The sequence below is a fragment of the Pleurodeles waltl genome, chromosome 6 (genome assembly GCF_031143425.1).
Source record: "Pleurodeles waltl isolate 20211129_DDA chromosome 6, aPleWal1.hap1.20221129, whole genome shotgun sequence".
NCBI lineage: Eukaryota > Metazoa > Chordata > Amphibia > Caudata > Salamandridae > Pleurodeles > Pleurodeles waltl.
In genome coordinates, this window is record NC_090445.1 from 981,300,044 (window position 1) to 981,324,081 (window position 24,038).

Here is a 24,038-nt window from a genome sequence, read left to right on the forward strand (position 1 = left end):
GAGGATTTTTGAGCCCCCTGAATCTAATCCTATACTCCTCAGTGGAGAATCCAAAGCCCTCAATCAGGGTACCCTTCATGAGGTCATAAGATTCTGCATCTTTTCCAGAGAGTGTGAGGAGTCTATCCCTACACTTTCCTGTGAACATTTCCCAAAGGAGAGCACCCCAGTGAGATCTGTTCACTTTTCTGGTTACACAAGCCCTCTCAAAAGCTGTGAACCATTTGGTGATGTCATCACCATCTTCATATTTAGTTACAATCCCTTTAGGGATTTTCAACATGTCAGGAGAATCTCTGACCCTATTTATGTTGCTGCCACCATTGATGGGTCCTAGGCCCATCTCTTGTCTTTCCCTCTCTATGGCTAGGATCTGTCTTTCCAAAGCCAATCTTTTGGCCATCCTGGCTAACTGGATGTCCTCGTCACTGGGGTTATCCTCAGTGATTTCAGAGTTGCTGGTCCCTCCTGTGAGGGAGCCAGTATCTCTGACTAGTATTTTTAGAGTCAGGGCTTGAGAGGCCCTGTCCTCCCTAGATAGGACTGGTAGGGGGGAATCTTCCTCCAATTCACTATCATCTTCCTCTGAGTTGCCACCCTCAGAGGGGTTGGCCTTTTCAAACTCTGCCAAAAGCTCCTGGAGCTGTATTTTGGTAGGTTTGGGGCCTATGGTTATTTTCTTTAGTTTACAGAGTGACCTTAGCTCTCTCATCTGTAGATGGAGGTAAGGTGTGGTGTCGAGTTCCACCACAGTCACATCTGTGCTAGACATTTTGCTTCTAAAAGTTGGAATACTTTTTAAGAATCTAAAACTGGTTCTAGAATCTAATTTCAAACTTTTACAAACTTTTAAACTCTAAAAGAAATGCTAAACAGGATCTAACACAAGGCCCTAGCAGGTCTTTTAAGAATTTAGAAAACTTTTCAAATGGCAAAAATCAATTTCTAATGACAATTTTGGAATTTGTCGTGTGATCAGGTATTGGCTGAGTAGTCCAGCAAATGCAAAGTCTTGTACCCCACCGCTGATCCACCAATGTAGGAAGTTGGCTCTGTATGTGCTATTTCAAAGTAAGGAATAGCATGCACAGAGTCCAAGGGTTCCCCTTAGAGGTAAAATAGTGGTAAAAATAGATAATACTAATGCTCTATTTTGTGGTAGTGTGGTCGAGCAGTAGGCTTATCCAAGGAGTAGTGTTAAGCATTTGTTGTACATACACAGACAATAAATGAGGTACACACACTCAGAGACAAATCCAGCCAATAGGTTTTGTTATAGAAAAATATATTTTCTTAGTTTATTTTAAGAACCACAGGTTCAAATTTAACATGTAATATCTTGTTTGAAAGGTATTGCAGGTACGTACATTAGGAACTTTGAATAATTTCAATTGCATGTATACTTTTCAAGTTATTGACAAATAGCTACTTTAAAAGTGGACACAGTGCAATTTTCACAGTTCCTGGGGAGGTAAGTTTTTGTTAGTTTTACCAGGTAAGTAAGACACTTACAGGGTTCAGTTCTTGGTCCAAGGTAGCCCACCGTTGGGGGTTCAGAGCAACCCCAAAGTCACCACACCAGCAGCTCAGGGCCGGTCAGGTGCAGAGTTCAAAGTGGTGCCCAAAACGCATAGGCTAGAATGGAGAGAAGGGGGTGCCCTGGTTCCGGTCTGCTTGCAGGTAAGTACCCGCGTCTTCGGAGGGCAGACCAGGGGGGTGTTGTAGGGCACCGGGGGGGACACAAGCCCACACAGAAATTTCACCCTCAGCAGCGCGGGGGCGGCCGGGTGCAGTGTAGAAACAAGCGTCGGGTTTGCAATGTTAGTCTATGAGAGATCAACGGATCTCTTCAGCGCTGCAGGCAGGCAAGGGGGGGGTTCCTCGGGGAAACCTCCACTTGGGCAAGGGAGAGGGACTCCTGGGGGTCACTTCTCCAGTGAAAGTTCGGTCCTTCAGGTCCTGGGGGCTGCGGGTGCAGGGTCTTTTCCAGGCGTCGGGACTTAGGTTTCAGAGGGTCGCGGTCAGGGGAAGCCTCGGGATTCCCTCTGCAGGCGGCGCTGTGGGGGCTCAGGGGGGACAGGTTTTGGTACTCACAGTCGTAGAGTAGTCCGGGGGTCCTCCCTGAGGTGTTGGTTCTCCACCAGCCGAGTCGGGGTCGCCGGGTGCAGTGTTGCAAGTCTCACGCTTCTTGCGGGGAGTTGCAGGGTTCTTTAAAGCTGCTTCTTGAAACAAAGTTGCAGTCTTTTTGGAGCAGGTCCGCTGGAGTTTCTTGTTGTCGTCGAAGCAGGGCAGTCCTCAGAGGATTCAGAGGTCGCTGGTCCCTTTGGAAGGCGTCGCTGGAGCAGAGTTCTTTGGAAGGCAGGAGACAGGCCGGTGAGTTTCTGGAGCCAAGGCAGTTGTTGTCTTCTGGTCTTCCTCTGCAGGGGTTTTCAGCTGGGCAGTCCTTCTTGTTGTTGTTGCAGGAATCTAATTTTTCTAGGGTTCAGGGTAGCCCTTAAATACTAAATTTAAGGGCGTGTTTAGGTCTGGGGGTTAGTAGCCAATGGCTACTAGCCCTGAGGGTGGGTACACCCTCTTTGTGCCTCCTCCCAAGGGGAGGGGGTCACAATCCTAACCCTATTGGGGGAATCCTCCATCTGCAAGATGGAGGATTTCTAAAAGTTAGAGTCACCTCAGCTCAGGACACCTTAGGGGCTGTCCTGACTGGCCAGTGACTCCTCCTTGTTGCTTTCTTTGTTCCCTCCAGCCTTGCCGCCAAAAGTGGGGGCCGTGGCCGGAGGGGGCGGGCAACTCCACTAAGCTGGAGTGCCCTGCTGGGCTGTGACAAAGGGGTGAGCCTTTGAGGCTCACCGCCAGGTGTTACAGCTCCTGCCTGGGGGAGGTGTTAGCATCTCCACCCAGTGCAGGCTTTGTTACTGGCCTCAGAGTGACAAAGGCACTCTCCCCATGGGGCCAGCAACATGTATCTAGTGTGGCAGGCTGCTGGAACTAGTCAGCCTACACAGACAGTCGGTTAAGTTTCAGGGGGCACCTCTAAGGTGCCCTCTGGGGTGTATTTTGCAATAAAATGTACACTGGCATTAGTGTGCATTTATTGTGCTGAGAAGTTTGATACCAAACTTCCCAGTTTTCAGTGTAGCCATTATGGTGCTGTGGAGTTCGTGTTTGACAAACTCCCAGACCATATACTCTTATGGCTACCCTGCACTTACAATGTCTAAGGTTTTGTTTAGACACTGTAGGGGTACCATGCTCATGCACTGGTACCCTCACCTATGGTATAGTGCACCCTGCCTTAGGGCTGTAAGGCCTGCTAGAGGGGTGACTGACCTATACTTGCATAGGCAGTGAGAGGCTGGCATGGCACCCTGAGGGGAGTGCCATGTCGACTTACTCGTTTTGGTCTCACTAGCACACACAAGCTGGCAAGCAGTGTGTCTGTGCTAAGTGAGAGGTCTCTAGGGTGGCATAAGACATGCTGCAGCCCTTAGAGACCTTCCTTGGCATCAGGGCCCTTGGTACTAGAAGTACCAGTTACAAGGGACTTATCTGGATGCCAGGGTCTGCCAATTGTGGATACAAAAGTACAGGTTAGGGAAAGAACACTGGTGCTGGGGCCTGGTTAGCAGGCCTCAGCACACTTTCAATTGTAAACATAGCATCAGCAAAGGCAAAAAGTCAGGGGGCAACCATGCCAAGGAGGCATTTCCTTACAATTGGGAAACCATTTTAGAAAGGAATTTCGGGTTTGTGAGAACTACCTTGTCTTTATGAATCTGGAAGAAAGTATCTTCCAATGTTAGTGCCTGGAGCACAATGACACACCTCAGTGATGTGATTGCAACTGAGAAGGCTACCTTCCAAGAAAGATACTTAAGAGGATATGTATGAAGTGGGTGAAAAGGAGGACCAATGAGTCCAGTGAGCACAATGTTGAGGTTGCAGAAAGTTGCGGGAGGTATCCTGTGATAAATTACCCTTTTAAATCCTCCCATGAAAGCCTTAATGACTGGAATTCTGAACAAAGTAATTTGTTGCCTGGTCTGTAGATATGCATCTATAGCCGCAAGATGATGGCGAATGGAAGTGTAGGCTAGATTTGCCTTCTGTAAGTGAAGCAAATACCAGATGATCTCCTGAACAGCTGCTTTCATGGGGTCAATACTTTTGGGTTGGCAATAGAAAACAAAACGTTTTAATTTAGCAGCATGTAGTGGGGAACTACTGAGAGGTCTAGTTGTGTTGTGAACCATGGTTGATGCACCCAAGTGGCAGCTATAAGTATCATGGTGAGAGATGTTTTTCCGATTCTCTGAACCAGAAATGGAATGAGAGGGAGAGGTGGGAAAGAGTAAGCACATATCCCTTATTAGTTCATCCTTAAAGCATTGCAATTGGATAGAGGGTGAGGAAACCTGGAGGCCAAGTTTTGGCATTTTGTATTTTCTACTGTGGCGAAAAGATCTATTTGAGGTGTTCTTTACTTTGCAAAGTATGTTTGAAGGACTTGTGGGTGGAGTTTCCACTTGTGGACTTGTTGGTGCATCCTGCTGAGCAGGTCTGCAAAGTTGTTGTCCTTGCATGGGAGATACTCTGCCACCAGGTGGATGTGGTGTTAGAGAACCCACTTCCATATCATCTGAGAGAGTATGTACAGTTGAGACAAGGGTGAAACCCCCCCCCCCCCCCACTCTGGTTTCTGTAGAGAATACATGGCCGTCATGTTGTCTGTGCATACTAAGACAACCTTGCAAGATAGGTGATGAGGAAATGCTTTCAGGGCTAGAAACACTGCGTGAAGCTTGAGGTAACTGATGTGTAGGGATTGGTGACTGAGATCCCAGAGGCCGTGTACTGGGAGGTCTTGAAGGTGAGTGGCCCAATCCATCAGTGATGCACCTGTGGTCAGTATGACCTGAGGCACAGGGTCCAGGAAACGTTACCATTTCAACAGGTAGTTGCTATTCTACCATTGCAGAGAGCGGTGAGTATGGCGGTCTAACAAAACTAGATCTTCTAGGTGACCCTGTGACTGAGACCACTGATGAGACAGACACTGCTGCAAGGGACGCATGTGCAGGATGGCTTGGGGAATGATGGCAATACAGGACACCATCATTACTAACTGGCACTTAGTAGTCCTGTCAATGTGCGATTCTCCTGAAACTGGGCAAGAAAAGACTGAAAACTCTGAACGCACGCCGGGTTGGGGTATGCCAGCCCAAAGTCTGCATAGAGAATAAATCCTAGATAAGGCCAAATCTGAAGGGTTTAGAAGTGGGTCTTGGAAAAATTGAGAGTGAAGCCCAGAGTGTGAAGGAGATCCACTGTTTACTGGGTGAGAGATTGGTACTGTCGTAAGGTACTGGGTTTGATGAGCCAGTTGTTTAGGTAAGGGAACTCGTGGATGTCGTCTTATGAGGTCTGAGGCAACTACTGCTAAACACTTTGTGAAGACTCTGGGAGCGGTAGTGACCCCGAAAGGCAAGATTATGAACTGGTAATGTTTGCCTGTAATAACGAACTTTAGGTATTTTCAGTGTGAATGGGAATATGAAAGCAGGCATCCTTTAGATCTAGAGCTGTCAAAGTCACCTGAGAGAGCCGTCCTTTTTGGGAATGAGGAAGTATAGGGAGTATACATATCACATAAAAGGTACACTGATCTGAAAACAAGAGATCCAACTGGGACCCACAAGGAAAACACGGGTCAGCCTAGGCACTTCTATAAGTACAAGCGAAGGCCCTCACACACCCAAATAGGTGTCATGCTTCATCCTTGGGCCTGCTCCTCGTTGGACCGGCGCTGCAATCTCCAATGGGGCCCACAAGGGGGCTCTTTGCCAGAGATCGTTTAGATAATGCCTTCTGATTGAGCATAGGGATGTTCTAGCCCTATGAATAAAGAAAGTGAGGGACTGGAAAGTGAATGTTAAAATTGACTATAGAATTATCGACCTATGTGTTTATAATATCTATAGGGCCTATGTCAGGATTAAAAACCAAAAAGCGGAGTACCACCAGAAAGAATGTTCCTGCACTCCCCATGAAAGATTGTAAAGGAAAAAGGATCCTCTCTTCTATGCCTCTGCATAGGGAGATGTAGTGAAAATAATTATGTTTGACCACTGACTTTGTGTTTCACCACTGTGCATATTAGTTGTTTAATGTTCACCATTAGACATTAAATTTTGCATTCAGTTTAGCTGCCTATTGGCTTTATTGTGGCGTTAGACATTGCAGTTGAGACATTGCAGATGAGCTGTATTTTTCCACATGGTAAACCAAGCTTGTGTTTTTGTATTTTCTCTCACCGAACACTAGCATAATAATGAAGCGCATATTTTGTGTTTTTCTCTAGTGCAGCCTTGGGAAAGACAGCCTTGAAAACTTGGCCAACTTTCAACACTTGTTTTCTTCCAACTCTGACCTACAGTGGCCAGCATGTTTTGACTATTAAAAGGGAAGGGCCTTTCAGCAGGCTTTTTCATTATTTAATCTATAAAAGGTGTCCAAGGGCAACAGCGAGGGGAATTTTCAGAGACTTCAGTCAGGAGTGGACGTCAGCTGTCTGACCTGTCCCATAAGGGCGGAAAATCTATTTCTTGCAGTTGAACAGGAGTCATCAACTTGCTGGCATGAGAAAGATGATGAGCAGTGATAGGCCCTACATGGATGAATTTTGACTTTTATTCTTTGCTTTGACAGTTATGCTATAATATAATCACATATATTTACTGTGTACATTGCAATTGAGAATCATTTTGATATATTTTCCTTTCATTGCTGTGACTATTTTTAAACGTGTGCCTCCAACCTACTAATCTCCTCTCTCAGGAAACTCGTGGTGAAGTAATAATGTCTTCTTTAAACTAAAAAGTGCATTCCAGAGATTGTGGTCAGCTCGGTCATTAGTGAAAGCAAAACAGGCGTATACCCCTTATCCCTGCTGTTGTAAGGAACAGGGTTAATAGCCCATTTGAGAAGAAGGGTTTGCACCTCTTGTTTGAGAAGGGTAAGGTGTTTGTGGGATAGTCTGAGTGCGAGTAGGAATTGTGGGAGGAGGGGTAATGAGCTCCAGACTATAACGATGCTGGAAAATGGAAAGGTCCCATTGGTATATGGTGATGTTGACCCATTCTGAACGAAAGTTTTGGAGCCGTCCCACAACATGGGTGGAGTGAGTAGGGGGTGGGAGAGTGAGGTAGTCACTGCTTTGCAGTGGAGGAAGTGCCTTGGGAGACAGTGCTCCTATCTCTCCCCTTATTGTTGTTGCCTCTGTAGAACAGGAGGTTTGAGACTGTCTGGATTGTGAAGTGGATAGAGGATGTGGATTTAAGAGAGCCTATGAAACTGGGGTAATAAAAAGTGCCCCTCTGTGTGAAGGATTGGAGGGCACCCTTGGCCTTTTCGGTATCTATGTCCGTCTTTAGCTTCTCAAGGGTAGTATCCGACTGAGGGCCAAAAAGAGCTCCTTGTCAAAAGGGGATGTTAAGGACCGCTTGCTGAACTTCTTGTTTGAAACCAGTGCAGCGGAACAAAGCGTGCCTTCTAAGGAGGACACTTGTGTTAATGCTGTGTGCCACTGTATTTGCGGCGTTCAAGGCACAGCGGATGGAATTATTAAAATCTGTCTGCCCCTCAGCAACTATTTGCTGCCCTTTTAGGAAAGTGTCATCTTCCTAGCATAGTTAACCCCACGTTTTGCCTGACGTCAGTGTGTTTAGATTGTGGTTTACTAACCAGGACCCCGGTGAAGGTGCTCTCTCCTCTAAATTTGGTTGCTGGGAAATATTTTACATCCACAATAAGCATACTGGTGCACCAATGTAAATCCCTAGTGCATGGTACCTAGGTACCCAAGGCACTAGTACACCAGGGGTCCCCCATGGGCTGCAGCATTTATTGTGCCACCCATGGGAGCCCATGCAAACTGTCTTCAGGCATGCCATTGGAGCCAGCGTGAAATGGTGCAGGCACCCTTTCACCACCTAACCTGGTCACTTCACTTAGACACTATAAGTCACCCATCTGGTATGCCCTTCAGCCAAGAGCAGGGTGCATGTCCCTAAGTGTGGGTACCCCTGTATAAGCAGGGTGCCCCTACAGACCCCAGGCCAATTCCTGGACTATAAGTGTAGGGAAGCCATCTTAAGGTATGTAGTGGACACTGACAAACACGAGTGGTCCAACTACATAATGGCTTCTCTGAATCTAGGCATGTTTGGTACCAAACATGTTTGAATCCTGCAACTACACAGATTCCATTGGTAATTGCATGGTACCATGTACTCTAGGGGTTTCTTAGAGGATTCCCCAGTTCTGCCTGTGCAGCCTTATGGGGTCTTCCTGCCAGCCCACGCTGCTCCTGACCCCAGACACTGTTCTGCCGTCCTGCTTGAGAGCTAGGCTCAGGCCGGAGAAACAAAGGATTTCCTGCAAGGGAGAGGTGTAACCACCTCTCCCTGTGTATTAGGTGTCTAAGGGCTGGGGTGGGGTGGCCTCTGAGCGCTACCAGACTGCTTTGAAGGGCACATTTGGTGCCCTCCTTGCATATTCTGGTTTGCACCAGTTCAGGAACCCCCGGTTCCATATCTGGTGTGATCCTACACAAAGAACAGAGGAGTGACCACCCTCCTGTACAGCTCCTCCCCTAGGGAGTTGCAGAGAGCTCTGCTGGGTGGCTGCTTGATTCTTCCATCTTGGAAATAAGACGTGCAAAGGCCCCTGGAAGCATCTGACTCGTAATGCCAGGTAGATGACGTCCCTGAACCCCTCTGAGGGTGGGTCACTTCAGAGAGTGACCAAACCCCTTCAGGGTTACTTAAGGGCTCCTTCGCGGGTGGGTCCTCAGATTCGTCGAGCAAGACTCTCCAAGGAACTCTCTGTAAGACATCTTCTGCTCCTGGCCTCTGGAACCACTGCTGGTCTGCTTTGGAACCGAAACATGTCTGCTTCTGGTGGGAAGGATTCCACTGCAACATTGTTTCTCCGGATCCTGCAAGAATTCTGAAAAATCCACAGCTGTGCATCCTCCAGCGTCACAAGTACTCTGTTTGCACAAACAGAAGCACAAAGGAATTTCCCTTGGAGTGAATGAGTCACTACCCTGCATCCGCAGGCCCCTCAAGACAAAGTCGACCGGCTGTGGGGTCTGCTATCCTTGGACATCTGAAGATTCTACTTCACAGGTGGGGAGTCTGTGGCCTCTTGTGGGTCCTGCTGGTCTTCTAACCAACTTGGGAGACTAGGGGCCCCTGCTCCTGCCACCAGACAGGAACCACTGTGCACCACGACTGATGCACTTGCCAAGGCTTGTTGACTCTTCTTCCATGAGATCTTCAACCACCAGGAAACCCCGGCCTCCAGTACTCTGCAACTCGAAGATCAACCCCTGCCCTGCAACTCCTGAGACGTGGGACTTCTGTTTTGTCATGATGGTGAGGCCTCCTTGTGACTCCCTGTGTCCTTCACCTGGGGGGTCACTCCTGGGGGCTCCATCGACTTCCGCTGGACTTCCTGCGTGCTGAGGGCCAGCCCTGACTCCCCCTCAAGGGTAAAGTCTCTTAGACCTTGCTGGTCCCCAAAACTTTGCAAACTCTTCTGCAGCTCCGGTTTGCTTTAGCCAGTGATTGTTGGTGACCTGGCTGGTCACTGCCCTCCTGCAATCCAGTGACTGGCGAGGGACAGCTCGTAGGAGACTCTTGGGATCTTCTGCAGCTCCTGGACCCCGCTGCTGGACCTCCTCTTTCACCGACCTGCAGGAACTTCACCTTCAGGAGGGAGGACATTGCCACCAGTACCATCTGGGCACCTCAAAGGGTGCTGGGCTCTGTACACTTCCTTTGCAGGTCCTCCAGGTCCGGAGTCCATACCTGGGTTCCATTGGTCTCCACTGACTTCAGAGAGAGTCCCTTCTCCCCTCTGCATCCGGGTCCCTGGTGTAGCTACTCCTCTCTTCTGGCAATCCTAGGGTAGGGGCACTCTCCATCCATCCTCCTGTCTGCTGTTTTCCTAGGCCCATTGGGAAGGGTCCTGAATTCCACAAACTCCAGCAATACTCTCTGTGTTAGCCTATGGGACAAGTGGGTGGGTAACCACCTTGCACCTGGTTGCTGGGGAAACTTACTGTACTTACCTCTGGTGTTTCTACCTGGCCCTAGCTAACTACCACACTTACCTTGGTTGGGGGGCACTATTTCACATTACACTTTTTTAGTATATGGTTTGGCCCTCCCATAGGACCCTGTGTATTTTTATGTTATTTCTGATGGTTATTTTGTGTGCATAATGTATGTAGATAACTCAAAAGGGCGATATACCCATGCTACTCTAATAGTAGCTGTAGAAAACTGGCATTTGCTGCAGTTACACCCCTCCACTTTATGCCCAATATTGATGCGGACTTGACAGAGTGTGCTGGGATCCTGCTAACCAGGCCCCAGCACCAGTGTTGTTTTCCTAAAAATGTACCATTGCTTCCACAATTGGCACACCTCTGGCACACAGATAAATCCCTTGTAAAAGTTACCAGTGGTACCAAGGGCCCTGTGGCCACGGAGGGTCCCTAAGGGCTGCAGCATGTTTTGTGTCACCAAACACATGCACATTGCCATTGCAGACTGTGTGTGTTGGTGGGGAAAAAAAGGCAAAGTCGACATGGCATCCCACTCAGGGTGCCATACCAACAAAACACTGCCTGTGGCACAGGTAAGTCACCCCTCTAGCAGGGCTTACAGCTAAAAGGCAGGGTGCACTATACCACAGGTGAGGCCATAGCTGCATGAGCAATGGGCCCCTACAGTGTCTAAGCCAATTCTTAGACATTGTAAGTTGAGTGTGTCCATATCAAGTATATGGTTTGGGAGTTTGACATTTCGAACTCTACAGCTCCATAACAGCTTCACTGAATACTGAGAGTATGGTATCAAGCTTCTCAGCACAATAAACCCACACTGATGCCAGTGTTGGATTGATTCTAAAAAGCACACAGAAGGCATCTTAGAGATCTCCCCTGTATTTTATCCAATCCTCTAGTTTAGGGCCGACTGGTCTGTGCCAGCCTTCCACTAGCAGACAAGTTTCTGACCCCATGGGAATGAGGGCCTTTGTGCTCTCTGAAGCCAGAAACAAAGCTTGCTCTGGGTGGAGGTGCTTCACCACCTCCCCCTCCCCTCTGCATGAACTGTAACACCTAGCGGTGAGCCTCAAAGGCTCAGGTCTCGTTTTACAGTGGCCCAAGGCACTTCAGCTAGTGGAGAACCATTGGAAACCAGACGCCTTGTTTGCACCCTGCACCCAGCCGCCCCAGTGCCAGAGGGTGCGTGTTTGGTGCCTACTTGTTCCCGCCCTCCCCAGTGCTCCTCTAAACCCTCCAAGTCTGCCCTCCGAAGACGTGGGCACTTACCTGCGTGCAGATCTGATTAAGAGTGCCCCCCCCCCCCCAGTCTCCATAGGAGCCCATGTTAATTTTGCCTACACTCTGACCTCTGCACCCGGCCGGCCCCGTGTTGCTGGTGGTGGGTGTTTGGGGTTAACTTGAACCCCAACCTGTGGACTTCCTAACTACCCCCAGAGACTGGAACTGTAAGTGTTGATCTTACCTGAAAAAAAAGATCTGACTTTTCTTCCCCCCATGGTCTGTTTCTGAAAACTGCAGAGTCCATTTTTAAAACAGATTATTGCCTATATTTAAAAAAAAACTGTAAGACTTCTCAATTTTAAACAAAGTACTGTTCATACATGTGTGAAATACTAAATCTATTGAACTACTTGCCCGCAACTTGAATATTGTGGTTTTAAAAATAAATTAAGAAAATATATTTTTGCTAAATAAAAAACATTGGTCTGGAGTTAATTCATTGAGTGTGTGTGCTTCTTCTATTGTCTGTGTTTGTACAACAAATGATTTGCACTACCCTCTGATAAGCCTAACTGCTTGACCACACTACCACAAAAGACAGCATTAGTATTATCTAATTTGGCCTCTGTTAAACCTCTGCAGAATGCCTGGACTCTGTGCACACTATATCTCATTTTGATGTAGTATATACAGAGCCAGCTTCCTACAGGAGTGCTGTAATAAAGTAACCCTTATTGTTGCAACACCTGTGTGTCTTTTTCTTGTGAGTGAGTTACTGTCTGACTAGTGTTGTATTGCAAGTGCTTTACATTCCTCCTGGAGAAGCTTCAGCTGCTCGCCTCAGCTACCCCTAAAGAGCTTCTATTATTTGGACACCTATTCACTATATCACAAAGGGTTGCCTTGACTCAGTATAGGTTGATACACAATAGATGTACACCATGAACTGAGCCAACCTCCTCCAACCCTCTTTTCCGGTACTCCTCTGGTAGGAACTGGAGGAGGTACTCCATTTCGTGAAAGTGATCCTGGTCATATCTGGCCAGTAATGCCTGGGAATTAGTGATACACCAATGGTTAGCTGCTTGCAACTCTTTTGCAGGCAGCATCAGCTCTCCTTCTCATGATGGGGGGGGAGGGGGGAAGGGGGGGGGAGGGGGGGAGGGGGGGGGGGGGGGGGGGGAGTCCCCAGTGGCCTGGCTACTGGCACGTTTTCATGCTGTGGAGTCAGGAGGGACCTGAGACCTAATATATATTGGGTCAGAGGAAGCTGGCTTATACTTTTTTGACTCTAGGGCTGATAAACCTAGAGCGGACGGGTTCATTTAAGATTTTGTCAGCATGACAAAGCATGCCAAGAAGGATTGGGAGAAACTGAATTTCTCTGTGTGTAGATGTCATTGCGTCAAACAAGAAGTCCTGATCGACGGGGGTCACTGTGTACCTCTACGTTGTGAATACCTCAACAAACGACTCTCCTTCTACACCCCGACCCAGCATCTCCACTCCGCTGACATCACCCTTGCAACCGCCCCACGCATCAGTAGAACTACAACCGGCGGTAGATCATTTTCACACCTCGCCGCCAAAACGTAGAACACTCTTCCCACCCACCTGCGCCAGACCAAAGACCTTAACTTCAAGAAACTTCTCAAGACCTGGCTGTTCAAGCAGTAGCAGCACCTCCCCCCTTCTCCCCCTCCCCTCCTCAGCACCTTGAGACCCTCACGGGTGAGTAGTGCGCTTTACAAATCCCCAATTGATTGACTGATTAATTGAGGAGGAGGAGGAGGTGGTGGTGGTGAAGGCCTCCGAGATGGGCTGGAGGCCTTGTCCTTACTTCTTCTCTTTTGAGGCACAGGATTGTCCAATGCTTCTGAAAAGGACAGCTTTCTCTTTAACAGTTTAGGAGAAGCAGCAACAATGTATTCTGTACCCTCCTGAATATTGAGGCGGCGCTGACGAGCGTACATGGCCTCCAGTATAGGCTCCACAGGAGAAAGAGTAGCAGAAGACTGAATAGAGTCTGTGTATTCCGAAGTTTTAATTTTTGTGGGTTTTGGCAGCGAAGGTTTCGGCCAGTGCAATTTCATCGGCACCGACATAGAGACTGGACAGTCAGCTCAAAGTCGAGGTTCGGACCGAAATGGAGAAGATGTCTCAGTCTGAAGTGACGGAGCTCTAAGCCAAAGACCATGGCTTGGTCTTGGCTGTTTTCAGAGCCGAGCAAGAAGGCAGGGCAGCCGAAACAGATGTTTGGTTCCGACCACAGCCTGGTGCAGTGGTGATCGGAAACATCTAGAAGGGGCTTTTTCAGAGTCTTGGGGTGGGGAGGAGGATCCAGGGTACTCAAGGGTTGTTCCAATGCTATCTCGTGGTTTCTGATGTCCGAGTGCACGTCCGAGTCAGAAGAGTCCTGGATTGAGAGGACCTCTTCCTGTGCATGTTTCTTCTAAGCGTGTTCCTCCCAAAAGATGTCTTGTCTGGAGTCTTGTGTGCCATTTCCAGGCTACGTGCCCTTCTGTATTGAAGCATTTTCTCCAGCTGGAAACATCTGCAGGCATTACAAGTGCCTCCTGGTGATCAGGGGAGAGGCACAGGTTAAACACCAGATGTTGATCGGTGTGGGGAAATTTAGCATGGCACCGAGGACAGACCGAAATTGCGTTCGTTCCATCAGGTTGGCATATCATTCGGTGCCGCGTTATAAGGCAGGCGTGAGGTGGGGAGGGTGTTTGGTTGCTGCCAGGACTGACGATTTGAGCAAGCGCTTAGATGGAAAGGCGCGTGCGGAAAAAATACTGTTGAAGAAAGTAAGAAAGAAATAAAGATTTTGAACCGGAGTGAGTTGAAAGATGGACCGAAGACGCACACGTCCAAACCAGACGGCAGAGAAAAAACAATCTAACAATGGAGTCTATGTCCATGCGCAGTATCAATGAGAGAAGTCACTAGATCCTGTGACACGAAACACTTCTTTGAAGAGCATATGTATCTACAGCCATACATGCCATTGAACTCCGACGATTCCAATGCCTTCCTATTCAAGAACAATTTATAATTCTGAATCTGTAACAAATAATTTATGATAATCAGTCCTTCTGTAAGGAAATTTTATCTTCTCTGATTTCCACATTGAGTTTTGCTGGCAAACGATCCTCATTAATAGCGAAGTTGTGAGTCACTTGGTGCTGGGAAGTGCAAGCCACAGCTAGTTAAAAAAAAAAAAAACTCCTTTCATTTCATAGGCTGTGCTTACTTCAAAGTTGAGGCATTTGCATGAAAGAAGCATGGATATTACTCGGACAAGAGAGAGACATTTTGTTCTTGGCTGGGGGGGAACAGCAACTAATTGTATGCAACCACAGTGACCCACCTTAGGTATGTTGTGCTCCTTAACCTAACAGGCTTCTTTACCACTTTTATGATAGTCTTCCGAGAACCAATACTAATGCAGCTCTCTTATTATGTTGGTTTCTATTAGAATTTGGCACGTACAGAGCCATATTGTTCGTACTTTTTCCAACCTTTCAACCTAAGTTAAGAACCAGTGATGTATGTATAAAATAATTATTGGTCTCCTTGCTTAAGGATATTGGCTTGGGGGTCACATCTCCAGAACCTGGTGATAAACTCATATTATTGGCCTAACTGGTGGCTCACATATTTTAGTCTTGAGATCACGGTCTCTATTTTTCTTTTCCTCTCTCTACGCTATCGGATCTTTTACCCCTATGGAGGGGTGTTGTCCTATTTGACACGAGGACTGACCTTGGAAAACGTGTGGTATATCATCAGTAGCAAAAAAATGCTCAAGTATCACATTTGTGATCATACATCCACTCATGGGACACAGTGCAACCTACATGAGCTTGCTGCTCGGTTAATGTTCTAACAATTGATTTCTCCCCCCCCCCCTTTTGTCCTCTTTATTTTCTGCCAATGCCGGTGTGGTGGCCACCTTAAAAAAAAAATCTTGGATTTCTGACATGTTTTGGGACTTGTAAGTATGACTTATCGATTTATTTTGCACTTGCTGATGCTTTTGCATTTGACTATGACGACATACATTTTTCTCTTATATTTCCTGTTATGGTATCTAACGAACTGTATGAAACTTTACAGTTCTACTGATCGAGTGTCTATACCCTGTATACGGAATTTCTGTATAATTTGATGAATTTGGACCTTTGTTTTATCTTTTTTTTAATGAACAATTAACTAATATTGGATACTCTTTGCAGCACACTGGGTGTTATTTCTATTTATTCATCAATATTTCTTGATATCTTGGCAATCAATTTGAATCTGCTGATTCTAACATCATTTCGTTTGGGTTGGGTCTCATACACCTTTTTACGTCTCTGGGATTCTCCCATTCTTTTTCTCTCGGTTTTCTATGTCAATGTTAATACAAAATGTGTTTCTTTATTATCTGTTTTTGTTCTCTATTTGAACTTTATATTTTCAGCCTTGAAAAAGCCCAAAGCTTGTGCACTGGGAGGGGGTGAAACTAACTGAAATACCAGAATAATAAAGAATGACTGTAGGAAGTTGGCTCTGTATGCACTATTTCAAAGTAAGGAATAGTATGCACAGAGTCCAAGGGTTCCCCTTAGAGGTAAGATAGTGGCAAAAAGAGATAATACTAATGCTCTATTTTGTGGTAGTGTGGTCGAGCAGTAGGCTTATCAAAGGAGTAGTGTTAAGCATTTGTTGTACATACACACAGGCAATAAATGAGGAACACACACTCAGAGACAAATCCAGGCCAATAGGTTTTGTTATAGAAAAATTTATTTTCTTAGTTTATTTTAAGAACCACAGGTTCACATTCTACATGTAATATCTCATTGGAAAGGTATTGCAGGTAAGTACTTTAGGAACTTTGAATAATTACAGTAGCATATATACTTTTTACATAAAACACATTTAGCTGTTTTAAAAGTGGACACAGTGCAATTTTCACAGTTCCTGGGGGAGGTAAAGTATTGTTAGGTTTTGCAGGTAAGTAAACCACCTACGGGGTTAAGATTGGGGTCCAAGGTAGCCCACCGTTGGGGGTTCAGAGCAACCCCAAAGTCACCACACCAGCAGCTCAGGGCCGGTCAGGTGCAGAGTTCAAAGTGGTCCCCAAAACGCATAGGCTTCAATGGAGAGAAGGGGGTGCCCCGGTTCCAGTCTGCCAGCAGGTAAGTACCCGCGTCTTCGGAGGGCAGACCAGGGGGGTTTTGTAGGGCACTGGGGGGGACACCAGCTCACACAAAAAGTACACCCTCAATGGGAGACCAAGGGATCTCTTCAGCGATGCAGGCAGGCAAGGGGGGGGGCTCCTCGGGGTAGCCACTACCTGGGCAAGGGAGAGGGCCTCCTGGGGGTCACTCCTGCACAGAAGTTCTGATCCTTCAGGTGCTGGGGGCTGCGGGTTCAGGGTCTTTTCCAGCCGTCGGGATTTTAGAGTCAGGCAGTCGCGGTCAGGGGGAGCCTGGGGATTCCCTCTGCAGGCGTCGCTGTGGGGGCTCAGGGGGGACAACTTTGGTTACTCACAGTCTCGGAGTCGCCGGAGGGTCCTCCCTGAGGTTTTGGTTCTCCACCAGTCGAGTCGGGGTCGTCGGGTGCAGTGTTGCAAGTCTCACGCTTCTTGCGGGGATTGCAGGGGTCTTTAAATCTGCTCCTCTGAAACAAAGTTGCAGTCTTTTTGGAACAGGGCCACTGTCCTCGGGAGTTTCTTGTTCCTCTTGAAGCAGGGCAGTCCTCTGAGGATTCAGATGTCGCCGGTCCTGGAGAAAGCGTCGCTGGAGCAGGTTTCTTTAGAAAGCAGGAGACAGGCCGGTAGGACTGGGGCCAAAGCAGTTGGTGTCTTCTTTCTTCTTCTGCAGGGGTTTTCAGCTCAGCAGTCTTCTTCTTTGGTAAGTTGCAGGAATCTAAATTCTTAGGTTCAGGGGAGCCCTTAAATACTAAATCTAAGGGCGTGTTTAGGTCTGGGGGGTTAGTAGCCAATGGCTACTAGCCCTGAGGGTGGGAACACCCTCTTTGTGCCTCCTCCCAAGGGGAGGGGGTCACATTCCTATCCCTATTGGGGGAATCCTCCTTCTACAAGATGGAGGATTTCTAAAAGTCAGAGTCACCTCAGCTCAGGACACCTTAGGGGCTGTCCTGACTGGCCAGTGACGACTCCTTGTTTTTCTCATTATCTCTCCTGGACTTGCCGCCAAAAGTGGGGGCTGGGTCCAGGAGGCGGGCATCTCCACTAGCTGGAGTGCCCTGGGGCATTGTAACACGAAGCTTGAGCCTTTGAAGCTCACTGCTAGGTGTTACAGTTCCTGCAGGGAGGAGGTGTGAAGCACCTCCACCCAGAGCAGGCTTTGTTTCTGTCCTCAGAGAGCACAAAGGCTCTCACCACATGGGGTCAGAAACTCGTCTCTCAGTAGCAGGCTGGCAGAGACCAGTCAGTCCTGCACTGAACAATTGGGTAAAATACAATATCTCTAAGATGCCCTCTGTGTGCATTTTTTAGTAAATCCAACACTGGCATCAGTGTGGGTTTTATTATACTGAGAAGTTTGATACCAAACTTCCCAGTATTCAGTGTAGCCATTATGGAGCTGTGGAGTTCGTTTTTGACAGACTCCCAGACCATATTCTCTTATGGCTACCCTGCACTTACAATGTCTAAGGTTTTGCTTAGACACTGTAGGGGCATGGTGCTCATGCACCTATGCCTTCACCTGTGGTATAGTGCACCCTGCCTTAGGGCTGTAAGGCCTGTTAGAGGGGTGACTTACCTATGCCACAGGCAGTGTGAGGTTGGCATGGCACCCTGAGGGGAGTGCCATGTCGACTTACTCGTTTTCTCCTCACTAGCACACACAAGCTGGCAAGCAGTGTGTCTGTGCTGAGCGAGGGGTCCCCAGGGTGGCATAAGATATGCTGCAGCCCTTAGAGACCTTCCCTGGCATCAGGGCCCTTGGTACCAGTTACAAGGGACTTACCTGGGTGCCAGGGTTGTGCCAATTGTGTAGACAACGGTACATTTTAGGTGAAAGAACACTGGTGCTGGGGCCTGGTTAGCAGGGTCCCAGCACACTTCTCAGTCAAGTCAGCATCAGTATCAGGCAAAAAGTGAGGGGTAACTGCAACAGGGAGCCATTTCTTTACAATGACACTATCTTTTACTCTGGAGTCACTCTTCCAAATTGGAATTAAAATACAAAAGTACTATTCGGCTACTCAGCTCTGTCCCTCATTTCTTCCAATGGAACAAGTCGTAATGGGTTAGGGGGTTTCTCATTCTTGGACATCTGAGTTTTATTTGATTGTATCCACTGAGCTAGGACGGACAATCCCTGGAACGTTGTACACCTTTGGTCAATATAAAACACATTAGAACACGACAGCCACTCGTCCAATTAGGGCAGTGTGGAAAAACACGAGGGCCACAAATATACAATATGAAATCATTTAAGCTAACAAGTAATAAATGTAGAGGCCTGACCTGCAAGATCAGGCCTCTGTAATCTACTAGAATCAAAGTGAAGGCAGTAAGGTTTTCTCAAATATGCAACACTATATCCAGGTGGCAGCTCAGCAAATCTGACTGATGGGTGGAGTTTTTCACCCACAGCAATCCCCTAGTTTAGTGGCTACTGGCCTATTTGAATTGCCATTATAAAATGAGAGAAGCTGCAAGAAGTACACATCCAGTGAGAATTTATTTTGGGACATTAGCCTACAAACAAACAGCATCAGAATTATCAAACTATGAACTGTTTTCCCAACATGGTATCTCAACAATGTTGATACATCCAAAATTATGTCTTCCCTGAAGATAAAGACAGGGAAAAAAGTGGATAAAAGAAAACATATTATGTTCTATGGGAAACAGTACCTTAAGAAGGAGGCATGGGTCAATTTTCAAATAATACTATGGTAGAATACAGTATGAGGTATAAGGTTTGTGGAAGTAAAAGGTTCTCAGTTCACACCTAAATGATGTAATAGCGAACAAGAAAGCAACCTTCGAAGAAAGATGCTGAAGGTTGAATTTATGAATAACTTTGAAAGTAGTGACCATTACTTTTGCAATAACTAGGTTTGAATCCCGAGCAGCTTAAAGATTCCTATAAATGTTTGATCGATGGAACAATGAAAAATGATATATGGGTGGGTATTTCCTGCATGCAGTTATCACTGACTGGTATCCACCATAATAGAATGGCACTGAAGTTCAGATTTAGATTTTAGGTGTGACTTACATGGGCACTCTTAGCAGGTTACATGCTAATTCTGGGATCTGAGTATCAGCAAACCATTAACACATGGTCTATAAAATGATAAAAAAATAAATCTTTGCCCAAGCCAACTTCCCCATTTCTTTGTGCAGGTAACCCAGAATAAATGGACCACCTGATCCCAATCCAGACGATGACACCACTGAAACACACCATATAGGGATGAAAACAATGACATCTCTATTTAGAGAGCTATCTATTTAGAGCCTGTACACTAAAGGTTTTTATAAAGAGTGGATCAAACTATAAAAATGTTTACACAGTCCCCTTTAATTTACCACTTCTAGACCACATGAAAGATAGCTGGTTTGTCTAGGGAGCACTATGATAGGGTAGGAGCAGACTTCAGTTGCCCAGTTGTTTTGACATGGACATAAATGAGGGCTATTGTTTATGAAAACCTAAATCGACTGTTTTTGTCACAGAAGGTGTATCTAATTTGAGTTCACAGAGAACATAAAATTGAGCACTTTCTGGTACTCAAACAGACTATTACCTGTGTTAGGTTGTTGACTCGTCTTTTTTTTTTTAGTTTTTTTTAAAACTTATTTGGTATTCCACTGAGAATGATAAATACAAAATGCAGAAGCACAAGCTACCTACCCCATAAGATGCAGCATTATGTAAAGGTATTAGGCCTCCTTTATCCTGTGCATTCACATCAGCCCCGTTCTGTAACAGAAATTCTGCAACTTCCAGATTGTTGTAGCCTGCTGTAGAGACAAAATTTGTCATTCTTAACTTAAACGCCCATTCTCGAAGCTAAACGATCGTAGAATATTCAATCAACATTATTTTTACTCAATTGCAATGAACTTTTACAAGCATTTACTCTTTAAAACAAATATTAATAAAAAGGACAAACAAATAAGATAATCAAGTCCCAACCTGCAAGATGCAACGGTGTTGAATGTCTGCCTTGTGTATCTTTACAATTCACATTATGAGGTGAACATAGCTTCTTTACTCTGACCACACAACCTTTCTTAGCAGCATCTAGCAATGCTGCATCCCCTCTCAACAGATCTTGAATATCTGTATCACCATCTCTAGCCAAGTCCAATGGTGTGTTCCCATCTCTATTTTTCTTTGTTCGGTCAGCCCCATGCTGTAGAAAGAAAAACACAAATGAATGTTCAAAAACATTTTCAGCACCTAAATTTATAAAGCTTTAAACAACAGAACACCATCAGAGATCAAACAATTGCAAGCATTGTATATTGATAGGCATCAGGTTTACTAAACGAAAGCAGACAACAAAAATTAACTTCCACATATAGTGGCAAAATACTGAAACAAATGAAAAACAGAACAAGGAATCCAATTTATAATCAAAGTAGTCACTGTTGGTTCGCAGATTCACTGATGCAAGTATGGCTCAAAATTAACCACCTAGCTTCACTCGTCAGTGTTTGAAATATAAGCATTATACTGTTCAAGTGCTACACTGTATTAACTCAGCATTTAACTTCCTCATGCTGAGTTGTCAGAGTATAGAGCATCAGATAATATGTAAGGACCTTGTGATGCATTTAAACTTGGGACCATTTGATGTGTAAGAGGTCGCTCATCAAAACAGGGAGGCAGGAGATGGTGGGGAATCTGCTGTTAACTAAGAGTATCCACCAGTAACTAAAGGTAACTTGTTCTTCTGATAAATACTTCTAACTGCAGATTCCACATTTTTTTTTTTTTTTTGTTTGTTTTTTTTAAAGTTACCATAGCAGTACCTTCCAACATGGTAGGTTTGAGGAGTGAACTCGGACTAAAAAGCCCAACTTGGAAAGGGACTTTTCCCACCCAACTAGACTGTTGAGCCAGTAGTGCTTTGCACAAATGCCACATTGCAGATCAGCAGATTTCTAAATCGGGTACCTCTCACACCAGTGTTGTCATGGCCCTGGTGAAGTGGGCTTGCGGGCATTCAGGGTATATTTCCTTGGCCAGTGCATAGTGAATTTTGACAAAGAGGACTATCCCCTTGACAGGGTCTTTCTATTGCACTGCCTTCCCATTCTTTGTCACAGACTGCAGCTCACTTGCTCAAGATGCAAACGTTAATTGCAATGAACAAGGCTAATTTCGAGTCAAGATTCGAAAAGAACAGCTGTGCATTGACTCGAAGGGAGATCAAGCTCAGGTCTCGTTGTGGCATAACACAAGGCCTGCAGGAAAGGCTTGCAGGAAACATGTAAGTCGAACTTTTAATGAAATGCATGTCAACCGGAGACTTAAATAACAATGATTCATCAGGCAAACACAGAAAGGCCGATAGGGCCAGCAAAGAAGCTTTCAAACTATACATAGCAGGTTCTTGCTGGGATAATGACAGAACATACAAAGAACTTCCGAATGTCTGGTTGATAGGGGTCACGGTTTCCGCACTACACCAGGCAATGCATTTGTCACAGCACTCAGTGTATGAGGGTTGACACAGTAAAAAGCAGGGCTTCTGGTCACGAGGATGACTCAACCACATTTTCAGCAGTGAAGAATAGATCTAGACAGGCCAAAGGTACTCCGAGACAGGTTGGGATAGAGAAACAGTTGTAGCTTGCCTGACAATACATCTGCTATGGCATTCAGGGACGCCCCGCGAAGGGGCTGGCTCCTGCAAAGATATCCTGCTGGTCCAGCCAGCTTGTTGCAGTACTACATGGCAGTCGAGGTATCCACAAGAACCAAAACCAGCCTCCCTTTGATGGAGCAAAGCAAGTCTTTTAGGATCACCTTAAGGTCCAGGAGAATGATATGTAGCTGATAGGGAGGACTCACCTCCCCCAGGTGACCTGCCCACCTCAGGAGTGATGGTTCTGTCACAACCAGAACATCATGGTGGGGAAGGGAGAGCAGCCTGTCGCAGGTCCGGCTGGAGTCTGTAAGCCACCACAGAAGATCTTGAGCTGTGTCCTGCGATATCGGCATAAAGTTGGAAAGGCAGCCCTTACCCTGGGCCAACTGAAATCTGAGGTTCCACTGCAGGACCCTGTATGCCATTTGGAGTGCAGGGTGAGAAGGATGCACATGGCCAGCAGTCCAAGAAGCTGCAGAGCCATCTTCCCAGAGACCCATGATTAAGCCTACACTATTAGGTGCTTCTCCTAAATTTACAGGACCCCCTGTGGCAAAGGAAATGACTTGAACGCCACAAGTAGCTGAAGAAAACATGCTATTTCCGAAGGCATACATTATTTTTGATGCGCTGTCTGGAGGATTACAAGGAAATGAATTTGTCAATAGTTATAAAATCTAGGACAGCGGGAGTGGTCTGTATCTCCAAATCATTTGTTGATTGTCTGGAGGACAGCATAACTTTGACCAGGAGGCCATAAGAGCATCAGTAAAAGCTTCATTGATATGCAGTAATGACTTAAATGAAGCAGGATCTGGCTGAACACATTTGTCTATATCTCAATAATGGGCATTTGAAAGTCTAAAGCTTCAGCTGCTCTTCGAACTACCACTGCAAACTAGACACTTAATTTCACTGGTGGTTCCGATGGCGAGTTCACCTCTGTTTCAGGAGCTGTATTTAGATTCCCCAAATGCTTGTGGTCTAGACACAAGGAGCACTGGTATAATGAAGGGCAATTAAATTGTTCTATTCCCCATCATTATCAGTGCCATGAGGAATATTAGGTGCACTTTGTGTTGGATCGGAATCTAAACACAGCCGTAAGTCTTTGACAGTATTGGCATCCCGGAAGAGGTCTGGTTGCACTTTTGTGAACTCCTAGTACAAAATGGGCCTGGATTGGGCAGACATTTAGTTTCAGAAATAGCCATCAGATCTTGGGACAGTGTCAGTGCTGTCGATGGTACAAAGGATCCAGCTTGCCCCTGGTGCCAGTGTAGAGACCAGGACTGGAGTTGGTGTGGGCCGTGTAGTGGGTCTCCAAGGGGCAGCATCTGCAGGCACAGCTGGTCCACTCTCAGTGCTGGCCTCTGCGATGCCGACATACCTTGATGTCTGGTCTTGGGTAAGGGCATTAGAGCCCGGGTTGGGTTCAAACAAGCATTTGTTGCTGCAAGTGGTCCAGCACCTTGGATATCAGTGTAGGACAGCTCTGGTGGATCCTGGCGTCTTCTCACATGGTAGGGGAGACGGATCTGACCTCCTGGAGCATGATGATCTCTTCCTGTGTGGCTACTGCGTAGGTGGACCCTGTGGTCAGCAGAACAGTGAGCTGGACCATGAGCTTGGTGCCTGCAGGGAAGTGGCTCCTCCACTTCAGGGGAGATGCTGATGGCTTGGTGAAGTGCTGGAGGGCCTCCAAGGTTTTTGTAAGATGCACAGCTGCAGGAGGAGTCAGGCTGTGGTGACTGTCAGGACAGGAGAAAGTAGGCAGGCAGGGTTTTGCGCCAAAATTTACCAGCAGTCCACA

At 46.5% G+C, this 24,038-nt stretch overlaps 1 protein-coding gene across 2 annotated transcripts in view; it reads right to left on the bottom strand.

Moving 5' to 3' along the window:
• Positions 1–24,038, bottom strand: part of TNKS2 (tankyrase 2) — a 511,364-nt gene that overhangs the window by 300,439 nt on the left and 186,887 nt on the right. For both annotated transcript variants that reach the window (XM_069239858.1, XM_069239857.1), the window contains exons 16-17: positions 20,542–20,761; positions 20,257–20,366 (exon numbers count right to left, since the gene is read on the bottom strand). In XM_069239858.1, coding sequence (XP_069095959.1) covers positions 20,257–20,366; positions 20,542–20,761 — 330 coding nt within the window. The remainder of the gene's footprint in view (positions 1–20,256; positions 20,367–20,541; positions 20,762–24,038) is intronic.